We start from the raw sequence: 20,433 nt of genomic DNA, 5'->3' as shown, positions 1-20,433 counted from the left end.
TATGCAGTAGTCTGCAGATCGAAATCGAAATCTCCGCTTCACGCATGGACTTGCTACTCACAACACAGAGTTTACAACTCGCAGACTGAGGCTTCATTTGCATTTCCACTAGGAAATAGAGCGCCAACCCATCGCACGGGGCGGGGGGCATAAATAAAATGTTTCTTTATGCCCGCAATTACACATAACGAGGGCCATTTGCTACTTTGAAGTTGTGACCGCGGAGGGGGTTTCGGTTTCGGTTTTGCTCTGTGACTTAATAGGAAAGTAAGCAAATTATATATGTACACAAGAAGGTACGACAATAAAGTTAATAGGCGAAGATTGATAGTTTTTTAAGATGGTATGAAATAACTTGAAACTTATTTATTTATTTAATAATCGGAAATTTAAATTATGACTATGAAACAAAGTATTAAAATAAATTCAAAGTGCTTTTATCAAAACGTTATTGTTTTTGTATAAATTATTTATGACAGCATTTAAAGCTTCTTATTTTTTTAATGTTCAAACTGTTCTATGTTTTACACAACTCAAAAGAAAGCAATTATTGGTTTAATTCTCTCAACTTTCTTTTCATATAAAATCAATATGAAAAGTTGAAAACATTAACTTTAAGGCTAACATTTTAAGCTAAGAAAATATTAAAATTTAATAAACCAAAATTGTCGCATAACAAGTTCAATAAATAAAGGCTTTTATAAAAACTCAAAATTTCTTGAAGTGCATAGGGGGTACTGGCACGAGCCACACACCCACATAAAAAGCAGAAGAGCCACATTATCGAATTATTTGAATCAGTTTTTTCTGCAAACGGGTTTCCACGAGTAATCGCCCAAACGATCGGTTACCCAATAAATGCAGCGCTTTTTATTTATCTTCGCTTTTGGCCCGAAGTTCAGGTTCAGCCGGGGCCACAAACGAGGAAATGTTAGCCAGGTGGCTCCGCTATTTGGCCTTTTTTGCCATTTTTGTCGGCTCGCTTGGACTACTTTCTATCGGCCAGGATGCGCGATCGAAATGCGGAAGATATATGCTATATATCTGTATATTCGTACATGTGCGGAGGCAGTTTGTTTTGTCTAAAAAGTTGGCTTAAGTGGAAATGGAAATGGACGAAGAAATGGCTATGGATATGGACAGGGACTTGCGTAACATTTCACCACGCTTCATTGCACGCTTATCCTGTCTCTGGATTTTCTTAAATTGAGTTCCCATGGCAGTCGCAGATTGCCGGCAATTAAAGCGATGCTAATGCCGCCTTGATTGAAGCTTGGAGCGTGGCATATGATGCATAATTGCTGCACTTGCTTCAATTTGTCAGATGGACAATGGGTGGTTATTCCACTCCCCGCTTTTTAAGACAAGGTCAAGCTCAAGTTCAACACGCGTGACAATTGCAACCACAATTGTTGCAACTTCGCATAATTTCCCGCTTCCTTGTCAAACAGCGACTCAAAAAGCCGCCCAGTCGCCGTTTAAACTTGCACTTGGACTTAAACTTGACTTCGAGCTGGTTGAGTTTCCGCTGGTTTTTTAACAATGCCACCAAAACGGTTTTTGCTTGTTGCCCAAATGGCTGAAAGTTTTGTGAAAGGAGCTAGGGGCAGGGACCTCCAAGTGGCAAGTGGCAATAAAAATGGGCAAGGCCTGGTGAGCTGCCTAAAGCATTGATTTGATTGTCCAGACCAGCAAATTGTTGGGAATTCGAGTGATCCAATAAAAAAAAAACGGCACGAAAGGGTGCCTTAAATTACATTAGTTGGCGTTGTTAATATCCCGATTTGCCAATATGCTTCACGATTGGAAGGTAGTTTATGCTTATTCACAGCAATTTTGAAATTGATTACAGACATATCACTTGAATTAATGACTAAAAAAGTATACACTTACTCTGCACATTATTAATCACTGCATTTTCAAGCCTTTCTAAGCCTAACATTTTAACGTTTATAAATTCAAATGCGTACATTCACAATTTCACCTCGAAAGTTGTGAAAACAAATTTACTTTTTATAATATAAATCCTTATTTGTGGATTATAAATTTCTTTATTAGTTTAGCTCCTAAAGTTTGTACATCTATTAGTAAGAGAAATCTTAATGTAACACAATTTCAGACATTTTATCTATATACGCTTTAGTCTCTATATTTAATAAGTTTTAGGCTTAATTGAATGCTTCCAAATTCGAAATTCGTTTGGTTATATATCAGTTTATTAGCATATCTCTATTATAATAATTATAGATTATTCTGCGTTGGCTTTAAAAGCCAAATTAATACATGCTCGGGTTTCACAACAACAGCAATGCTCACAAATTAGTCAAGATCAAGGTTTGTTTATGTATATTCAACCGCATATTTCCATAGCAGTAACAAAAGTCGACTCATTCATTTGGATGTGGGTGAAGTCAAAGTTAAGCAGACGATCGTAAAAGTAAAACTCATAAAGTGGGTTTAGTTGCTGCCAGAGATATTGTTGCTGTCGGCTTAGGTTGTTTTTGCTATTGCTGTCGTGCTGTTTCTATTGCAGTCGCAGTCGGTGTTTTTCTTTACTGTTGCATTCAATTAGCTATGCAGGTTGTTTTTTTTCAACTTTACTACACAGGGAAAAATAATAATAACTATTGAATACGAATTGCCATCTAGTCTTAGTTTGGCTATTACCAAAATGTATTTTTATTAAGCTTTTTTACGAATAAATGATTATTAAGAAATGTAAAAAAAGTAAATTCTCTCTGAACATTTTTAATTACAATTGAAAAAAAAACCAAAAAAATGTATTCTTTTTTTCAGAAAATTTCTAAATTTTTTAAGTTATAAGGTCTTTATAAAAATCGCCTTAAAAATATTATAGACTTTATGGTAATTGAAAATTTTGGTTCAGTTTCGTAATTAATATACACAACTAAGTTTTTTAAAGTTTCAGAAATATTTAAATTTGTTGAAGTTCTCTTAAAAATTGTTGCCTAACAAACTAGTATTTCAAATTAAGTAACTTTTTATGGTAAAATTGTTGAATATGACACAAAGAGAACCTATTTAGATATAAAAAAAACGTATTTTTGGCAGCATTTCTCCCTGTGTAGCTGCATTGAACAAGCATGCAAATTGGAGCTCTCAGTCCGGCAGACCCACGCTGATTCTCTGCCCGGCGGAGCTGCGCCGCGCCTGCGCCGTCGATTGAGCGGGCTGGCCGCCCACCATCAGAGCGTCGCCGCTGAAGCAGAGGCTGCTGCGCAGGTGTTTGCGGGGGTCAGAGGGCGCGGGGGGGTCATTGTCATCGACCATATGTATGGTTGTTGCTGGGCTCTCTGGCAATTTTGGCAAGATTTTCCTAGCGCTGGCGTTGGGCTGGTAATTATTATTATTATTTAATGGCTTGGCCCGACTAGTTTCCATAAACGAACGCGGCAGCTGACGCTGATGTTGCTGTTGTTGCTGCTGGAATTGATGTTGCTGATGTTGCTGCTGCTGCTGCTGACGACTTCCTGTCGGCATATTAGGCGGCTGGCGTGGGCGAGTTTCGTAGATGGGTTCCCCAATATCCTCGCGATCATCATAGTAGGCATATTCCGCAGCCTCTTCGTTGTAGGTCACATGCTTTTTGGGCAAACCCGGACTCCTAGTTAGCTGCAATCTTCTCACCCGATTTTCCAGATAATCAAAGGCATCCTGATCCTGTGGCATTTGCTTGAGTATCTTTTTGGGCTGTGCCTGTGACTGTGGCTGTGGCAGTGGGCGTGGTCGTCGCCATTCGGGGCTGTCATTCAGTGGTTTCTTTGTGACCTTGGGTTCCAGTTCCACACTAAAACTGCGCACATTTCTTTTCACCTGTAATTTAGGGCTGTTCTTGGTATTCAATTCCACTTCACGTTTGTCATTTAAGTCCATCTGGGGTCTTCTCACATTATTTTGAGTGGCATTATCCGCTTCGTTTACATAATCGTAGAATTGGATTTTAGAGCTATAGGCCTGCTGGCGACGATTGCTTGTATCCTCAGCTTTGTTATCCAACTCCTGGGCTCTGACTTCAGTGAGCTTGGGGGTCAACTCCCTGCGCAGTCCTCTTCCCAGGGGAACTCTTTTACTGGGATTCGACTGTAGATTATCATAAAACTGTATGGATGAGCTGGCAAACTCCTTGTGAAACATTCGCCTTGTGTCCACTTCAGTGGGAGAGTCCTGTACGGTGGTTATCCTCTGCACAGGCTTTTCCAACTGCTGGCTATTCCGCCTTTTCACTCGATTCTCCACCGCAGACTCGGCTCGAGAGTCATCTGGCCAGTAGAAGTGGGACTCCTGGCGATTGCACACATTCACTCCCTGACGTTCCACCATTTTGGGCGGCAGGCCCGTGTAGAATTTTCCATTCAGCATGATCACTCAATCACTCAGTCTTCCCCGGATTGGTGGTCAGCTCGACTGATCGGCGACTGATCCGAAAACCGACTGACACAAAAAGAATCCGGCGGAGGTTGCGAGCAGAGATGCTGGCGTCGCCGTGAGCGTTGTCATTTGTCGTAGGCGTTCGCTTTTGAGTTCGAGTTGGCTCAGGTGATCATACTCGGGCTCAGACTAATTTGCGATTCTTGCGAAAAACAACATGAGATGTCAATAACAACTATAGTACCCATTTTCTAACTTGTAGATACTCTAACAAAGGAAAATGTTTTCAGTTTACATCTTTGCTTTCGTTATATAGGTGGATTTTTAAAATTTTTCTAGACTTTAACTCCATTAGTTAAGGGATAAAAGAATTCTTTTAATTAGAAATAATTATTATAATAAATTGTTTATATCGGAGTAATATATCAATCAATAGCTTAAGTACATAATTTTTAAGGCCAACGTGTCGCAGGAGTCTTAAAAATTTCATTATACCTCTGCGAAAACTCTACAAGTGACTTGTATTATTAACAACAAACGCAAACAGCATTTCGAGGCAGAAATTTATTTGCTGCCCGTGCAGCGTTGACGTCGACAGCGACGTCGACTGCGCTGCGACTGAGACGAGTTTCCATCTAAGGTCAGACCGCGGCATTTTTCACTTTTGGAACGAAAAGTTGATTTTCGTGAGCTCAGCGTTGACCAAATGTTTTGGTTTTTACTTCGCTTTTGGCCTGTCAATGGACCAAATGCGAGAATGCCGCCAAAGCTGGCAAACCAAGAATAATAAACAACAAAAGCTGCCAATTATTGGGTGCTTTAATGGCTTCAATTCAGAACTTGGTCACATGTGAGTGTCACTTGAATGATGCTCAATATGGCCGACACTGCGTATACGTAATATTACATGATTATTCTCATTATTCTTATCTCTGTCCCAAGCCGACACAAATTACAGTTGCACTTATGCAAGTACTTAACATTTTACCCCCTAACCTTCATTAAAAACGTCTCCCAATTTATTTAATTAAATTAAATTTATTTTCGCTTGATCTTTACATGTTTTGCCATTGGAATCGAGTGGGGAGATGTGTGGGGAGCTTTGCTGATGGACACTACTACTGCTACTTTGTTTTGCTTTTCTTAAGCTTTTTCTTTTCCTTTTCCTTTTCCTTTTCATTATCGTTTTCATTTTGGTTTACCACCCAAGTTGCGTTTTTTAGTCGAAGACGTTATTGGTGTACGTAACTAGCTTAATTTACAAACAATGCCATAGAAACACATACAATATCTTACACGCGGATTGAATATGGGTTGCTGGTATTTGAATTGCTGGATGCTACTTTTGTGGGGGGAGGGGGGAGGTCTGAAAACTCCATCGAAATGGCATATATATATTATGTATATCTCAGTGTGGTGGCTGCCTTATGGGTTAGATGGTACTACGAGTTCTGCGGGGGGATATGTTAGGTTGCTTAGACTACATTTGATTTGGAGTTGACTTTGCTGACACGTGGGATCTATGCTTTATAATCTGACATTTACAAACTTTGTTTTTAGCGGGGTAGAGTTTTTAAACATATACTTAGGTTCGCTCTTGGCTGCTTAAGACTTTATTTACAATTTGTATTTATAGCTGGTGGCAGTAAGCCCCAACGAGGCTGTTGACCCGGCCTTTCTCCTCGCCGGGAATTACTGCGGCTGCTGTTGTGGCTGCTGCTGCTGCTGTTGCTGCTGCTGCTGCTGTGGGGGCAGCAGTTGCATCGGCGACATTACTATTATATTGGTGGCTCCAGCGGCTGAGTGGCCATATTCCAGAGGCTTCTGCATCGCCTCCACATCGAGATCCGGGGCCCTGGTGATCACGCAGTACTGATTCCCGTTGTACGTGACAATGGGCATGCCGTGTTGCATGTTGCTGGCGTGCTCGCTCAACTGGGCCTGCATGTAGGAGGCGGCGGTGGGCGAATTGGCAATGATGTGCGACACCGGCACCGACACCTGAATTTGCAAGGAAAACGGAAACGGAAGGGTAACACAATACAGAATACAGAATGCGGAAATGCGGAAATGCGTATTGTCTACAGTTTTTGGTGTTCTATGTTGCTGTTGGCTGTTGTTGTTGGTGTTGCTGTGGTTTTTCAGTTCATTATTTGGTCTTGTTTAATAGGTAGTTACTTCTTGGCCCTGGTTGTTGCCGTTGTGATTGCTACTACTATTGTTATTGTACATAGGCGCACTGGTCTGTTGCTGTTGTTGCTGATGTTGTTGCTGCTGCTGTTGCTGCTGCTGTTGCTGTTGCTGCTGTAGATGTTGCTGGTGCTTTCTGGCTGCCTTCTTGCCGTGGGCCACATGTTGCTGCTGCTGCTGCTGTTGCTGTTGCTGCTGTTGATGCTGCTGCGACTGAGGGTGTTGCTGCTGTTGCTGCTGCTGATGACTGGCATTGAGTATCATCTGGTTTTGTATGATTATCTTCTGCTTGCGTGCTTGGGCCTCCATTTGTATTTGATTTTGATTGGAATCCATTTGGTAGCTGCGATTATTGTTGCTGCTGGTGATCTTAGCAATTACTCCTGCCGCCGCTGCTGCTGCTGCCGGTTTTGTTGACTCTGCGACTAGCCGTTCCGGCTGTCAATACTATATTTTAAAGCGAGTAAAAAACAACAGGGTTAAGTTCGTTCTACAAAACTCCCAAAATCTCCATGGGTTTACTTTATCCAGGAGTGCCTACCGACATCTTCTCACCTCCAGATGACTCTTAGCGTGAATGGACCACTCGTCCCGACTCGAGAACATCCTGCCGCACAGCTCGCATGTCCAGGACAGCTGCTGTTGGTGGTGCGGGATGATGATCCCGGGAATCGACGCCGGCGCTCCTTGAGCGGATTGCACAATTATGTTCTGCGCGGCCACCTGGACCGCCTGCTGTTGCAGCTGAAGCTCGAGACTTTGCTTATTGTCCTCCGGTGGAGGATCTGGCTGCTCCTTCTTCTTCACCATGTTATTCAATCGCTTCCCGAGCGGTGCAATATTCGTGGGCGTTACGTGCTTGAACTTGTTCATGTGGATCACCAGCTTGTCCCGTCTGGCAAACGCCTTGCTGCAAACCTGAAATCATGAATTTTAGAATAGGGGTTAGAGAATGATATGGCTTAGAGGTGCCAGGGCTCGAGGGCAGCTTATACTTCACAAATATAGGGCTTCTCGCCGGTGTGGATGCGCATGTGGATGGTCAGCTTGTCCTTGCGGGCGAGTCCTTTGCCACATACCGTGCATTCGAACGCCTTGTTGGTGGCTGTAAAAGCAAGGAAACTAAATATTTAAAAACAAGCTTTTGAATCAAGAATTCCAGATTTTGAATGAGATACAAATATGTAAAATTATCAAGAACCCATATTCATTCACCAAGTTTATAGCGGAATGTTTATGTCATTGATGATTTAAATACAAAATGGTCATGACTGAATTTATTCGTTATTTATCAAAATTGAATTTCATTTAGGTCTCATTCGTGAACTTTTGTTCGAGAATAATATAATTTTTTTCTACATTTTTGGTGTTTTCATTATCATTGATAAACTTTTATTTAAGCCCCATTTAACATTTTTAATAAAACTGTATATATTAAAGTGTTGATGTTAAGTTGTCATGTAAAGACTTATTCTGCAAATATTTAATTGGAGTTTTTTATTATAAATCATTAATGAGTTTTTATTGGTAACTTTATTGGAAGAACTTGTTAATAAATGGTCATTAAACGGACTTATGCAAATATAGTTTGAATGTCCTATCCAAATATTATGAATCATTTATATTGTCATCATTACTTACACTTTGAGGGGTTTGTCTTGCGGACCCCCGAGGATGCCTGCTGCACCTGTTGCAGGGCCTTCAGTCGACTGGCGGGGTGCATCGAACCGCCCTCGACATAGGGCTCTGTGAAGGGGATGAGGTTCGGCTTGGGGATGTTGTAGGTCAGTTGCTCGGCCGCCGACCATGTGCCCAGGCTCTGGAGGACCCGCACGCCTCCCTCGAAGCCCATTCCATCGTCCGGAACTGTGAAGGTGCTCTCGCCCGCCGCCGCAGCTGCCACACTTGAGGAACTGATCTGTGGCACTTTTATGGTGGCCGCATAGTGTTGCTGCTGCTGTTGCTGCTGCTGCTGCTGTTGCTGTTGCTGCTGTTGTTGCTGCTGTTGCTGTTGCATGTTGCCGTTGTTCTGGCTGTTGTTGTTGTTGTTGGCTGTGGGGGAGTTTTGCTGCTGGGATGTCTGCTGCTGCTTGAACTGAATGGCCGCCTGGGCCATCTGCTGCTGCACGGCCATGTGCGCCTCGAGATATGCGTTCTTCTGGGCAACCGTCATCTTGTCCATGTTAACGGCGCCGCTCTGTAAAATATGGAGTTTGATTAGATTTAATGAAAAGAAAGAGGAAAACAACAACACAATAAGTAAACAATGCTTTTTAACCATCAACATCGTTGGAAATAAAGTAAGTTTTCATCTTATTTTATCTCAATTAATCAAGAATTCATTCCTTTTCACTTCATATTTTATTTGAAATTGTGTTAGAAAGCAAAATTACTTAATTACAAAACTTTATTAAGGCTTAAGAGATCTGTAACGATTTCTCTGACACCTCAGTATCACTGCAAACTTTAAACACGTTTTGCTTTCAGTCATAGAATTTAAACATCATATTTGTTTTAGTTTTTAAGATTGTGCTTTGGCTAAAATAAAGTTCCCACTGAGATACCTTAATAAAACTATGGCAAAAGCAAGAGCACTTATCAAGTAATAATTAATTACGTACCCATAATTTCTTCAGACTATTTGTCTTACCCTATCGTTGGCTATAACATTAATTGAATGGAATTTGTTTTTGGGATCTATCATTCTTCAAGGGTATTCCAGACATCGTTAGTCTTTTCGCAATACCGTTTAGTCCAATACCGTTTCATTCCCGGAACCCCAGCAATGCCACCCCTAACAAACGAGCGCTGGAACTGTAAATTGTGGGGGTGTGTGCGACTGTGCGAGTGTTGCGAAATTTTGCCAGCGTCAACGGAGACGTTGACTGCGGCAGAGGCAGTGGCAGTGGCAGTGGCAGAGGCGCCTGCCACCCCCCTTTGGCGAAAAAGCACTCGACTCGATTCGATTTGGCCTGCCCTTGCGCAAAAATTTGTGACTTGAGCTTTTCCCAAACTCGAACCCAAGCCCAAACCCAAATCCAGACCCATAACCCATAACCCAAACCAACTTTTGGGCTTACCACCCCCTTGTGGTTGTGTGTGTATGCCGGCCGCTTCTTCCTCTTCCGTTTCTTCGGGCTTCCTCTTCTGCTTCTTTAGCTTTTTTTGGACCGTGGTTTGAGGGTTTTCCGTGTCTGCCCGGATTTATTTTTAAGCGCGCTATAATTTAGGCACTACTTTTCAGTTTGCCTTTTTCCCACCATATATTGTCAACACTGCACTATGTCACTTGGCTATTTGTAGTCACTTTTAAGGAGTTTAAGCCACTTTTTACAGCACTTCCTTAACCCACCACCGCCCCCTTTTTCTTTTGCTTGGCCATTGACATTTTCATTCGCATTTTCAGTGCCAGTTGGTGGGGTTTTCTCGTGTTTTCCGTATTTTCCCAACGTTTTCGTTGCGTTTTCCGCTTACCACACTTAAAAATCAATACGAAATGGTCTCCGCTTTTCCGATTTTCCGCTTTTCCTCGACGCGATTTCGGTGGAAATGCTGAGCCGCCAAGGATATTCGCCGTCGTCTACTTCCCAGCGCCTATTGTTTGTGTATGTATTGCGAAACCGAAACCGATTCACTTCTCTTCCACTTTTGACTCGACGTCGACGCAAAAGCTTCGCTGCTCACACCCCCCACTTATTATTATTTTGAGTAATTATTTGTTATTTTTGGATGGACGCAGTTGGCAGGACGCAAGAGCGACGGCAAAATCGGTGGACAGATACCGACTGTCGATTTGCTTTTGCTATTGCTTTACCGCATTTGAAGCGGTAAGGCGAAAAGGCGAAAAGCATTGCATACCGGCCGAGATTTTTTCTCGTAAAGCTTTCCCGCCCCCCATTCCACTCCCACTGTTCCGGTGGTAGTTGCTGGGAGCATTGGAACGGCCGGCATTGAAACACACACCCGCAACAACAACAACAACTGCAGTACTAGAACCTTTTCGCTATCACAATTGCTGAGGTGGCTCAAAAGACAACCGTGGTATGAATACTATCTACAATTTCATTAAAAAACTTCAAAATCCCGATAAGCAGATGAAGATGAAACACATATTAAAAACAAAATATATGTGTTTAGAACTTTTTTTGCATCTGCCTTAAAAAAATCATGAACGACGTAGAGGCCTTAAAGAGCAAGTCTTTGAAAGGTTTTAAAAGTAAGCAGACTTAAAAACTGAAAAAAGCTTTTTATCCAATTTAAAATCTAATAAAGCACAAGGGTTAAACGATTTTAAAATTGGTCGGTTTTAAGTATCACAAAATGTTTTGTTTTAAATTTTGTTAGTAAGCTTTAAATGCATTCTTGGATTTTTGTCTATCATTTAAACTAGTAAACTAAAATATGTTATTAGTTGCTTTCAATAGACCACTGTGCTTAGCCCAGTTCAAGGCATCTGCGTCAGGTAAACGGACATCCATGACCCGCATGGCTGAACTATGCCTAGGTCCTGAACTTCCGGGTTGATATATACATATTATACATATAATAAGACTTAAAAAATCAGAAGTGACAGATAGCCCTGAAAATCTAACGTATAAATAATCATAGTTTTCTTTACTGGCGGCTTAACAAAACATTAACCAATTAATTAGCAAATTGTTAAACTCAATAAAATTTGCAATTAAATGCAATTAGACCAATCAAATTCTATTGTTATCCTTATAATTGGGTTAATTGCAGGGAACTTTGCATTGCGAAAAAGTGTGCCACTTGCAACGCACACTTTTGCACAAAAAGTTGGCCCATAAATTATATTTGATTGCATTGTTTGTTCTATTTTTCTACGTTTTTTATTGGACACTTGAAAGGTGCGCAAAAAAAACATGAACCGCTTTTTTGCAATTTTGCTGGCGGGAAGTTTGAGGTTTCAAAGCTGTTGCTGTCGTGTCTGTGGCTCCTGTTGATACTGCCGCTGTGTAGGTTGCACTTTTCGGGGGAAAAAATACAGGACCTCCTCCCGAATTCTGCGAGTGCGCATTTGCCATTTGAAGGTGGTTTTACTGGTGCAATGGGAAGCTGCTGAAATTGCGCGCATTCAAGTCCATTTTTTTTTTCTATGTTTCAGCCAAACAAACGATGTGGCAACAGGTGTACTGGAGAATAGAACTTATTCTTCGGGTTGTTCCTCAGCTGCAGGAGCTTCTTCTGCGGGTGGAGCTTCAGCAGGAGGAGCTTCTTGAGCCGGAGCCTCTGCCGGGGGAGGAACCTCTGCCGGGGGAGGAACCTCTGCCGGGGGAGGAACCTCTGCCGGGGGAGGAACCTCTGCCGATGGAGGAGCCTCTGCCGGAGGAGGAACGGGTTCTCCAGTATCAGCATCACCTGGCTCCGACTCCACATCTTGAGCTGCTGCGGCTGGTGGAGGTGCTGCCTCATGGACACTCTTGTCTGACTCCACATCCGACCCATCCGCCTCTCCCTGACCCTCTTCCTCCAAATCATAAGCTGGTCCCTCCTTGGACTCTTGCTCCTCCTCCGGCTGGACTTCCTCATAGACCACCACCTCCTTCCACAGGATCTCCTCGTCCACACAAACGGCTTCCTCGTCGTGCGGTTCCATTCGCTTATTGAGATCCAGTTCCGAGATGCAGGTCTCGGTCCTTTCGAATCCTCCGCAGGTGACACAGGAGGAGGACGAAAGCAACATGGATGAGTGCGGTGAGGTCGAGGACAAGGGCGAACTGCTGCTCTGTGACTTTTTGGCTCGCGGTTTCACACCCCTTACACTCGGCATCGGGGCATAGGTCATGGTGGTCTGCTGCGACTTGTCCTGGATGCCCACATCCGGTCGCAGTTGACACTGGTTGCTGATTTGGGGCATCTTTGGGTTGCTGCGCACCAAATAATCGGACAACCGCACCTTCCAGTTCTCCTGGCTGCAGTCTACATTCTGCATTACACTGTAGATCTCCTCGATCAGAGGCTTCAGCATAGGACGATTGCAGAAGTTATTGTGGTCGAACATCTGATGGGGCTCATGGATATCTGGGATAAAGTATATAAAATATAAATAAAATATGAACTTGGTATATTTTTATATCGATATGTAGGTACAAAAAGTTTGTTTCGTGGTGGCCATTCTTTCAACAAACCATTAAAAGAAAGTTTTGAAGATGGTTCAGTGACTACCACATGTATTAGTAATTTTACTGTAGTTAAAAATTATTTTTTTTAATTATTAAAGTTATGAACAGTTGTTAACAGTCACGTTACTTATGTGTTTTTTTTTAATATTTAAAATCCTACTTACAGTTGGGAAAAATAAAGTTTATTTCACGGGCCACGCTGCGGCTATTTTTTGTAACATGAATATTGCGTTCCAGATCCGAAGCCGAACCACTGAAAAGCCAGCTTAAGTTTAACGAAGCAATTTTACATTCCCGGACTAAACTCACAAATAACAAATCATGATGTTCAGCAACTCCTGCACGGCATTGTCTTTGGTAACGATAAAAGCCTCGGAAACGCCCTTCGAAAGCAGAATTACCTCCAACATAAAGCCCTTTTCGTCGGCATAATCAGCATAGAACTCGGCAGCAGATTCCGGCGAAAATGCAATCCGACGATTGCCCTGAAGCTGAAATCCCTCAGCTAGCAACTTCAGAAGCACCGGACGCCGCTTGTGCAGATAGTCCGACTTTATGATCAACAGCGAATTCTCAAACATATCAGTTGGGAAATGTATAGTATCAAGCTATGTACAATTGGGAATTTTCAATAACGAGTTGCTTTGTCGGTTTATGTTTTCTTTATGATTTATAAGATCAATGTTCGTATTTTACACAGTTTTTTTTTTGTTTGATATCTTAAACTACACACACTGCTCAGCTGACTTCGGACAGATGGGGATATCGTTACAAAGTTAGTGGCTGCTGGCGAATTTCGCTAATTTGTGTATTGAAAGTACGTTTATGTTAATGCTTAGTGTAAGTTTTAGTTAAGTTTCACTTTTTTCAGCCGGGTTGAGTGCGTTTATAAAATCAGTTTCATCACAAATTCTCCTAACAAATTTAGAGCCAAAAACATGGGGTACGGAAAAGAAAAGTAAGTAATTATGTTTCATTTACAGTAAATCGTTATAGAATTTAAACAGATATATGTAAAGGTATATGCATATATAAAGCGTAGGATCGGCTTTCTCCATCTCCTTATCCTTCTCAAATCTTATCCTTCTACTCCTTCCCGCCTTTTTCGCACATCACAACGCATCACTCAAAGGGATGTTCTTAAGCTATTTGAATACAGAGATACAGAGAGTTATATGGGTACTTTTCCGGGTTTGAGTGGCTTGGCTTACCTGAAATTCTGGCAAAGGCCAGCGAAGACTTCTCGCTATCGAAGCACTTGCCAATCTCGGCGCAGATATGCGACTGATCCACATAGGGTCGCTTGGACAGGTTCTTAATGCTGTTGCCATAGATGGAGATCATCTCGGAGCACTAAAAAAATTAGAGAACTATAAGAATTTGTAACACATAGAAATGTAAATAGGTCTTACAATCTTGTAGTACTTGGCTGGCAAGTTCTCGCATGCCACCGATGTCATCTGCATGGCGGTTATGTCCTCTGCCTGATCCTTTTTCTCGCGCAGGAAGGGCAGAAGCGCCTGGGTGACCCCATGACAGACACCGCACTCCACAACCTCGTCGGTGACAGCCACGCTGAAGCAGAGCTGCAGTTTCTGGCACACCTCCTTGGGCGGCACATCACTGAGTAACTTAAGGACCGCAGCGGCATATCCATCAACGAAGGCATCGCACTGTTTGCGAACTGTGGCTGGCAGACGCTTGCAAACGGCCTCAATTGCCCGCTTGATGTCATCCTGCTCGGTCTTGTTCTTCAGATCGGCCTCCAGCTTGGTCATGATGAACTCGCAAAGGACGCAGGTGGGCGGCTCCTTGATGCTAGCCTTGTTTTCCGGATGCGGCAGGGCAATCACGTCGTACTTCAAAGCCTCATCCACTTCAACTAGTTACAAAACAATGTTTAAATTAATCTAAATTTAAATATTAATCCAAACTAAAGACTCACGATCATCCAGATCAGCCAGGATGCACATGCCCAACTCCGTGCAGATCAGCTTAGGGTCCATCTCCTTGAGCAGCAGATCGGCGATCTGGTCACCGTACTTATCGATGACCTTGTGGCATTTTCCGGCCAGCGGCTTCCTCATTTTGTTGCACGACTCCTCCAGGATTTGCTTGATGCTGTCCCTAGTGGGGTGCTTGCCCATGCGCTTCTCCAAGGCCTTCACAAGCTCCTCGCAGATCAGGCAATTGGGAGCGGCGCTGAAGCCCTCGTCGAAGGCCAGCTGAATGGGCAGTTCCTCCAAGGACTCGATATCGTTGAAGCTCATCTCTTCGCTGCTCGACTTGTCCTCGCCATCGACATCGTCCTCCAGGCTAATGCCCAAGTCAGCGAGAGCATCCGTAGTCTTCGGGCAGAGTTTCAGCTGTACGCAGATCTCCTGCGGCTTGAAGTCCGTAATCAGCATGTCGACCAGCTCGTTGGAATAGGTGTTCACAAAGTCCACGCACTCGTCCTTCAGTTTGCCGGGCAGGTGGGTGCACAGGCCATCCAGGACGTTCTTGATGTTGGCCTTGGACTTGTCATCACGGATCTTGATCTGGGCCTGCTCGACGGCGAAAAGGCAAAGCGGGCAAGTGGGCGAATCCTGCTCGTCACTCATTGGCTTGGGATGGAAGACTTCGACGTCGTCCTTCTTGGGCAGATTCTTAGGGCACATCTGCATGATGGGGCACACGTCACGGGGATTCAGTTCCTGGACGAGCAGAGCGATCACCGCATCTCCATACATCTCCACAAAGTTGCGGCACTGACCGGCAACTCCGGCAGGCAGCTTGGTGCAGATGTTCTCCACGGTGTGCTTGATCTCGTCATCGGTGGCCGGGGTGGCCAGGGTCTCCTGGATGAAGTGCAGCAGGTACTCGCAGATGGTGCAAAGCTCTCCGCCCTCCACCAACGCTCCGGGATTGGCAGCACCCATAAGGTGATCGATGGGCAGCTGCATGTCCAGGATTTCCTGCTGGCTGAACTTGGGCTCACTGGCACCCAGCTGCTTCTTTTGGTGCTTCTCCAGTTTCTCGATGGTAATCTTGACCTGGGCGGGTTCAATGAGTGGCAGCAGAGGCATGATGGGGGCATCCTTCATGGCGGAGGCGGAATTCTTCTGGCAAATGCCGATCATGCAGCAAGCTCCATTGGCATCCAGCTTGTTGACAAGAGTTTCGTAGATCACATGGTAGTACTGGTCCACGATGCTGATGCACTCGTCCTTGAATCCTCGCGACTGCTTGCAGAAGCCCTCCATGACCTGCTTGAACTCGGTCTCCGTGGTGTTGGCCACCAGGACGTCGCGCAAGTGCTTCACCAGCTGTTCACACAGTTCGCAGGGAATATCATCGCCGGCATCCAGAGCAACCAGAGCTTCCTGGGGCTGCTTTTGCTCCTCATGCTGGTGATATCTCGAGGCACACACTCCCGAAACATGGCACACGGCATCCGTGGTCAGGTGCTTGCTCACATGGTCGTAGATGTCGTTGAAATAGGCCAGTACAATGTTGGCGCAGGCATCCGAGAAGCTCGACAGGGATCCGCACATGTGGAGCATCGTCTCCACCATGTCATCGCGATTGGCGGCCGCAAATTTGGAGTGCATCAGGCGCGAAAGAAGGTTGCAGTTGCCGCAGGACAGCTGATTGGGCTGCAGCGTCAACTCGGACTCCTCGGAGCTGTCATCGTCGTCGGTGGCAGTGCCATCTAGAGCCGACTGGAAGCCCTTCCTGACCAGGTCATCGATGTGGGCACTGTTGCAAAGTCCGGCCACAGAACAAACTTGCTGAAAATTCAAGGAAACATCAGAAATGCGTAGTGTTACTACAGAAAATCTCTATTTAGCTGATCAAAACTCACATCTGGGTTCATTTGGGAGGCCAAGGCCTCAACCAACTCAGGCAGGAAGTCATCGGCCATCTTGATGCACTCCTTCTGCACCGGCTTGATCGGGATCAGCTTGCAGGAGCCCTCGAAGACCTCCTTCAGCTCCTCCTCGGTCTCGTTGCTCTTCAGCTGATCGCGGGCCTGGGTGACCATGTCCTTGCAAATCTGACAGATCGAATCCGTATCTACGGGCACCTGCTTTGTCTCCCAAACGGTTTGGATGCAATGGCGGGTGGCGCGACATTCCTTGGCATTACTGCGCCGGAAAAAGATACAATTTTTTGTTTAGGAATTTACCCTTACTAAAACGATAAACATATATGAATGACAAACAGCGTCGGGGTGTAAGCTGATCTTGCAAAATGCTGCCTCTTGAATCAAATGACCCGCATTCGTAATCAAATGACCAATTCGAAACCGACGACTCAGCTAAGATCAGAGTCCATTCGAAAGGGAGTATACTGCTGAACACAGCCCTATTTTTCTCTTTTTAGAAATCACCCGCAGTTCACATGATTAGTTGTATTGAATTGGATATATGAATGAACAGGAAATGAATAATCATATAAATTATACAAATAAAACACAAGAAACTGTTTATATTGGTCATTAACATAAGTTTTTGGTTTTTTTTTTTTTTTAAAGTCAGCATTTATTATATTTATATATAAATTCCGAAACGGAAACACTTGAATGCATCACAATAATAATTTACCCACTCCGTAATCAAACAATTTGGCTTTATCTGAGCAATCCCTTTTGTAATTCAGTTCCAATCAATTTATCTGAATCGATCACGTATTCCACTTCGAAAAGTGCTAATTTCTATTAACATCAAAAAATGTCTGTGTTGGTATCATGAGGAATACCAAACAAAAGCGTCTAGAAAGCAAAGAAAACAGCAAAGATAAGCACGGAAATAAACATTATATACATACAAATGTATATCGGAACGTATCCACGTATATATTATATTCAAATACGTATATATTATATTTGAAATTTCAGCAATGGCGACGTTTTCAATTTTTGTGGCTCTACAATTTTTCGCCGTTAATTGACAAACAAAGAAACAGTTAAGAGCCTGGAATGGCGGATTTTCCTCTGCATTTAAAAATAAATCAATCAATAAACAAAGGAAATACAACCAGCGATAAGCGGTGCGTACTTAACAAATGTTTTCAGTTGACTACGGATTGTTTTTATTAATCAAGTAATCCATATAGAGAATATTTGTAAGTTGTTCTCTGCTGTTGATTTGTATGTTACATATCTGTATTCATACGCATGAACTTCTGTAAAATTTAGAACATATAGTGGCATATTTAATTAAAAATGATATGTGGAATTATTATGACTTAACTTTCGAATTCTGATTTAAGTTTCATTAAATAACTAGTTTCTATCAAAACCAAAGGTTGACATTTGTATGTTCCCCTGTGTTCATTATATGCCTTTGGGATTAGTCAGAATCTCTTGATAAGGAACAACTGTTCCCGCTTACAACACATTTAACGATGATAAACAAACCAATCATGCGCATCACTCGGCGGTGAATGGAAAAAGGGAAAGGGAGGTTTTTCAGAACGACTGCAAAATGATCTGGACTTTAGGATTACTCATACAAATTAAAAAGTTTTACCCCCAACAAGCCCAACTTTGCTCAGCTGTCGGCAAGCTTCGTCTGCATTTTGTTAATTTAATTTAAAGCGAAAAGGCAAAAACAAGGGAATGCAGAAATATAAAAAGTGGGAAAAGAGAGCGTTGCGAAAAAATACACCCAGAGAAAATCCTTAAGAACATTAGTTAATAATGAATAATCGCTCCAGAAAATTACCCAATTAATGGTCAGTTTATTTTTGATTGAGTACAAATTTTAAAACAACTAAGGCATTGACACAAAAACCCTTGAACAATTTTATTTCTGACCTTATTTTTTAAAACGAGAGTTGATAATAATAATCTTTTCGAATTATAAACTAACTTTATAGTTGATATTTAAAACCTATTAAAAAATAAAATCTGGAACATAACGATTTAATCTTTTAAGCTCAAAAATGCGATCAGGGTTGTATGTCTTGGAGTATAACAGTAAAAAAAGAGGGCGCAATTAGGGCGTCATTGGTATTAAGTTTGCAATAACAGGGGTTATCGGCAAATAGAGCTTTTTTAGAGCACCGTACGATTCGATTCTCGATTTGAGTGATAGTCTTATCAACAGGAAAACAAAAACAAAAGAGTCTGCAGTGCAAACAATGAACAAATGAGACAGAGAAATAATATAAAATAATAAAGATACGCGAAGGGGTTAAAGGGGGTTAGCGGTGGTTGTTGTTGTTGTTGTTGTTTTTTCAGCACTCTTCGAGAACTTTTCTCCGATGCAAACGATGACAAAGCGTTTTATCCGGTTTTTCCGTTTATACCACCCACTATTCTGCACTCACCTGAAATTTCCACACCAATACGAGGGTCCCCAGGTGCATTTACTCGCCCCCAAAAGGTTTTGATCGCCCCCAATGGGCGTGGCAGCGGCGAAGAAGCCTGCGAAAAAAGAAGACAAACACAAAGAGGCGAAAAGTTGAGGAACAGACAGAGTGCACAGTTTGAATACGCAATAAGCTATGACTAAACTATTTAGTGCCCCCTTTTATCATCCAAATTCTGCACTCACCGAAGGCACAGAAAAGTGCCAAAATGGCCAAAAGGCCAGTTCGCTCCATTTTCCCGGTTTTAACTATGCACTGCTTAAAAGTCGGGTGATTTAGTTCCTCTTCTTGCGTTTACGGTTTATTTCTGTCGATTGCAAACTGCAATTGAAATTGTAACGAAGTTGGGTAAATTTTTTATTTGTCTGCAATGTGACCGTCGCCTGTTGTGATGAATATACCACAGCGCGTTGACAAAGTGGCCGAGAAAGGCAAGTATTTCTGACCCACTGTCAGCTTGTCACACTGCGTTGACTCCTTCTGGGTATCGACAACGATTATTTCAGGGAAAACAATTGCTGCCAGATTGTCCAGCCCTCGTAAGCCAAATTGATATTTTGTAAAATGTATGTGGTGCAAAACTTTGATAGCATTGACAACAACCCTGCTTAGCAATGTCTCGAACCTGGTTTTGTTAACCACTTTTAATAATTAAACGTAAATATATTAATTATTTACTAAATTATAAATCGGCAAACAGACAACATAAAACGGTACAAAATTAAAAAAACAAACATATTCATGCAGAATTTTAGACGTCTAAATCCTAATATATCAAAGAAATCCTCACTTCCATTATAGGCATTTTCTTTTAATAGTTTTAAGAAGATTTTTTGAATGCTTCGCGCCTTCAAAGTCACTTTAAACAACACAAAGTTAAATTTTTCCTGAACCTTTTAATCTATTTAATATGTACACCCCCATGTTGTCAGCAAAGAAGGAAACTATAGCTCTTGGGCTCATAACAATTTATTAAATCACTCATTCACTAATCGAGCGAAACCTTCACTACGCGCAAACGCCTCAAAACGTATTTATAATCGATTGCAATCCGCAGATTTAATTGCATATTGCCGCCGCAAAACTATGACAATAACCATCAGCTTTGTTCTTGAACTTAGCGCGGTTATTAACACGCCCCCTTTTTATGCCCAGCCCCATCGCTTAACCCCCTTTGTCCAACCACTCGACTTCAACTAGCAGGCACATGATTTAGTCGTCGAGAAGCTGGGAAAATTCTATTGTAATTGCGGGTTAATTGATGTGAGCCTGCCCAGATGAAAAGCTTGTTAATGTTGGGGAAAATTCATCTCACTCTTAATTGTCGGCAAACACAATATTCAACTGATGC

The 20,433-nt window shown here is 42.6% G+C and overlaps 4 protein-coding genes across 6 annotated transcripts; all 4 read right to left on the bottom strand.

Moving 5' to 3' along the window:
• Positions 1–2,194: 2,194 nt before the first annotated feature.
• On the bottom strand, positions 2,195–4,465 carry LOC128266313 (transcription factor SPT20 homolog). The gene has a single exon (XM_053002753.1). The coding sequence runs from the start codon at positions 4,378–4,380 to the stop codon at positions 3,121–3,123; it is 1,260 nt and encodes a 419-aa protein (XP_052858713.1). The 5' UTR covers positions 4,381–4,465; the 3' UTR covers positions 2,195–3,120.
• A 912-nt stretch (positions 4,466–5,377) lies between these two features.
• LOC128266316 (alpha-protein kinase 1) lies at positions 5,378–10,730 on the bottom strand. Of its 3 annotated transcripts, XM_053002759.1 has the most exons (6): positions 10,054–10,730; positions 8,221–8,776; positions 7,575–7,684; positions 7,135–7,497; positions 6,568–7,017; positions 5,378–6,390 (listed from the first exon to the last, which is right to left on the bottom strand). In XM_053002759.1, exons 2-6 carry the CDS (start codon positions 8,759–8,761, stop codon positions 6,082–6,084), a joined length of 1,773 nt encoding a protein of 590 aa, XP_052858719.1. In that variant the 5' UTR covers positions 8,762–8,776; positions 10,054–10,730; the 3' UTR covers positions 5,378–6,081. The 3 variants fall into 3 exon arrangements, with proteins under 3 accessions (XP_052858719.1, XP_052858717.1, XP_052858718.1); XM_053002757.1 differs by lacking the exon at positions 5,378–6,390 and having other exon boundaries at positions 6,894–7,026; positions 10,054–10,723; XM_053002758.1 differs by lacking the exons at positions 5,378–6,390; positions 10,054–10,730 and adding an exon at positions 9,201–10,043 and having other exon boundaries at positions 6,894–7,026.
• Positions 10,731–11,311: 581 nt separating this feature from the next.
• On the bottom strand, positions 11,312–13,303 carry LOC128266314 (fibrous sheath CABYR-binding protein). Its single transcript, XM_053002754.1, has 3 exons — positions 13,032–13,303; positions 12,887–12,975; positions 11,312–12,621 (listed from the first exon to the last, which is right to left on the bottom strand). The coding sequence occupies exons 1-3, from the start codon at positions 13,301–13,303 to the stop codon at positions 11,747–11,749; spliced, it is 1,236 nt and encodes a 411-aa protein (XP_052858714.1). The 3' UTR covers positions 11,312–11,746.
• Positions 13,304–13,373: 70 nt separating this feature from the next.
• LOC128266309 (prosaposin) lies at positions 13,374–19,473 on the bottom strand. The gene is made up of 7 exons (XM_053002748.1): positions 19,268–19,473; positions 19,041–19,137; positions 16,570–16,852; positions 14,668–16,495; positions 14,135–14,604; positions 13,934–14,075; positions 13,374–13,867 (listed from the first exon to the last, which is right to left on the bottom strand). Exons 1-7 carry the CDS (start codon positions 19,314–19,316, stop codon positions 13,863–13,865), a joined length of 2,874 nt encoding a protein of 957 aa, XP_052858708.1. The 5' UTR covers positions 19,317–19,473; the 3' UTR covers positions 13,374–13,862.
• Between the last annotated feature and the right edge of the window lie 960 nt (positions 19,474–20,433).

Source organism: Drosophila gunungcola, chromosome 3R (genome assembly GCF_025200985.1).
Source record: "Drosophila gunungcola strain Sukarami chromosome 3R, Dgunungcola_SK_2, whole genome shotgun sequence".
Taxonomy (NCBI): domain Eukaryota; kingdom Metazoa; phylum Arthropoda; class Insecta; order Diptera; family Drosophilidae; genus Drosophila; species Drosophila gunungcola.
This window is presented reverse-complemented; position numbering and strand designations above follow the sequence as displayed.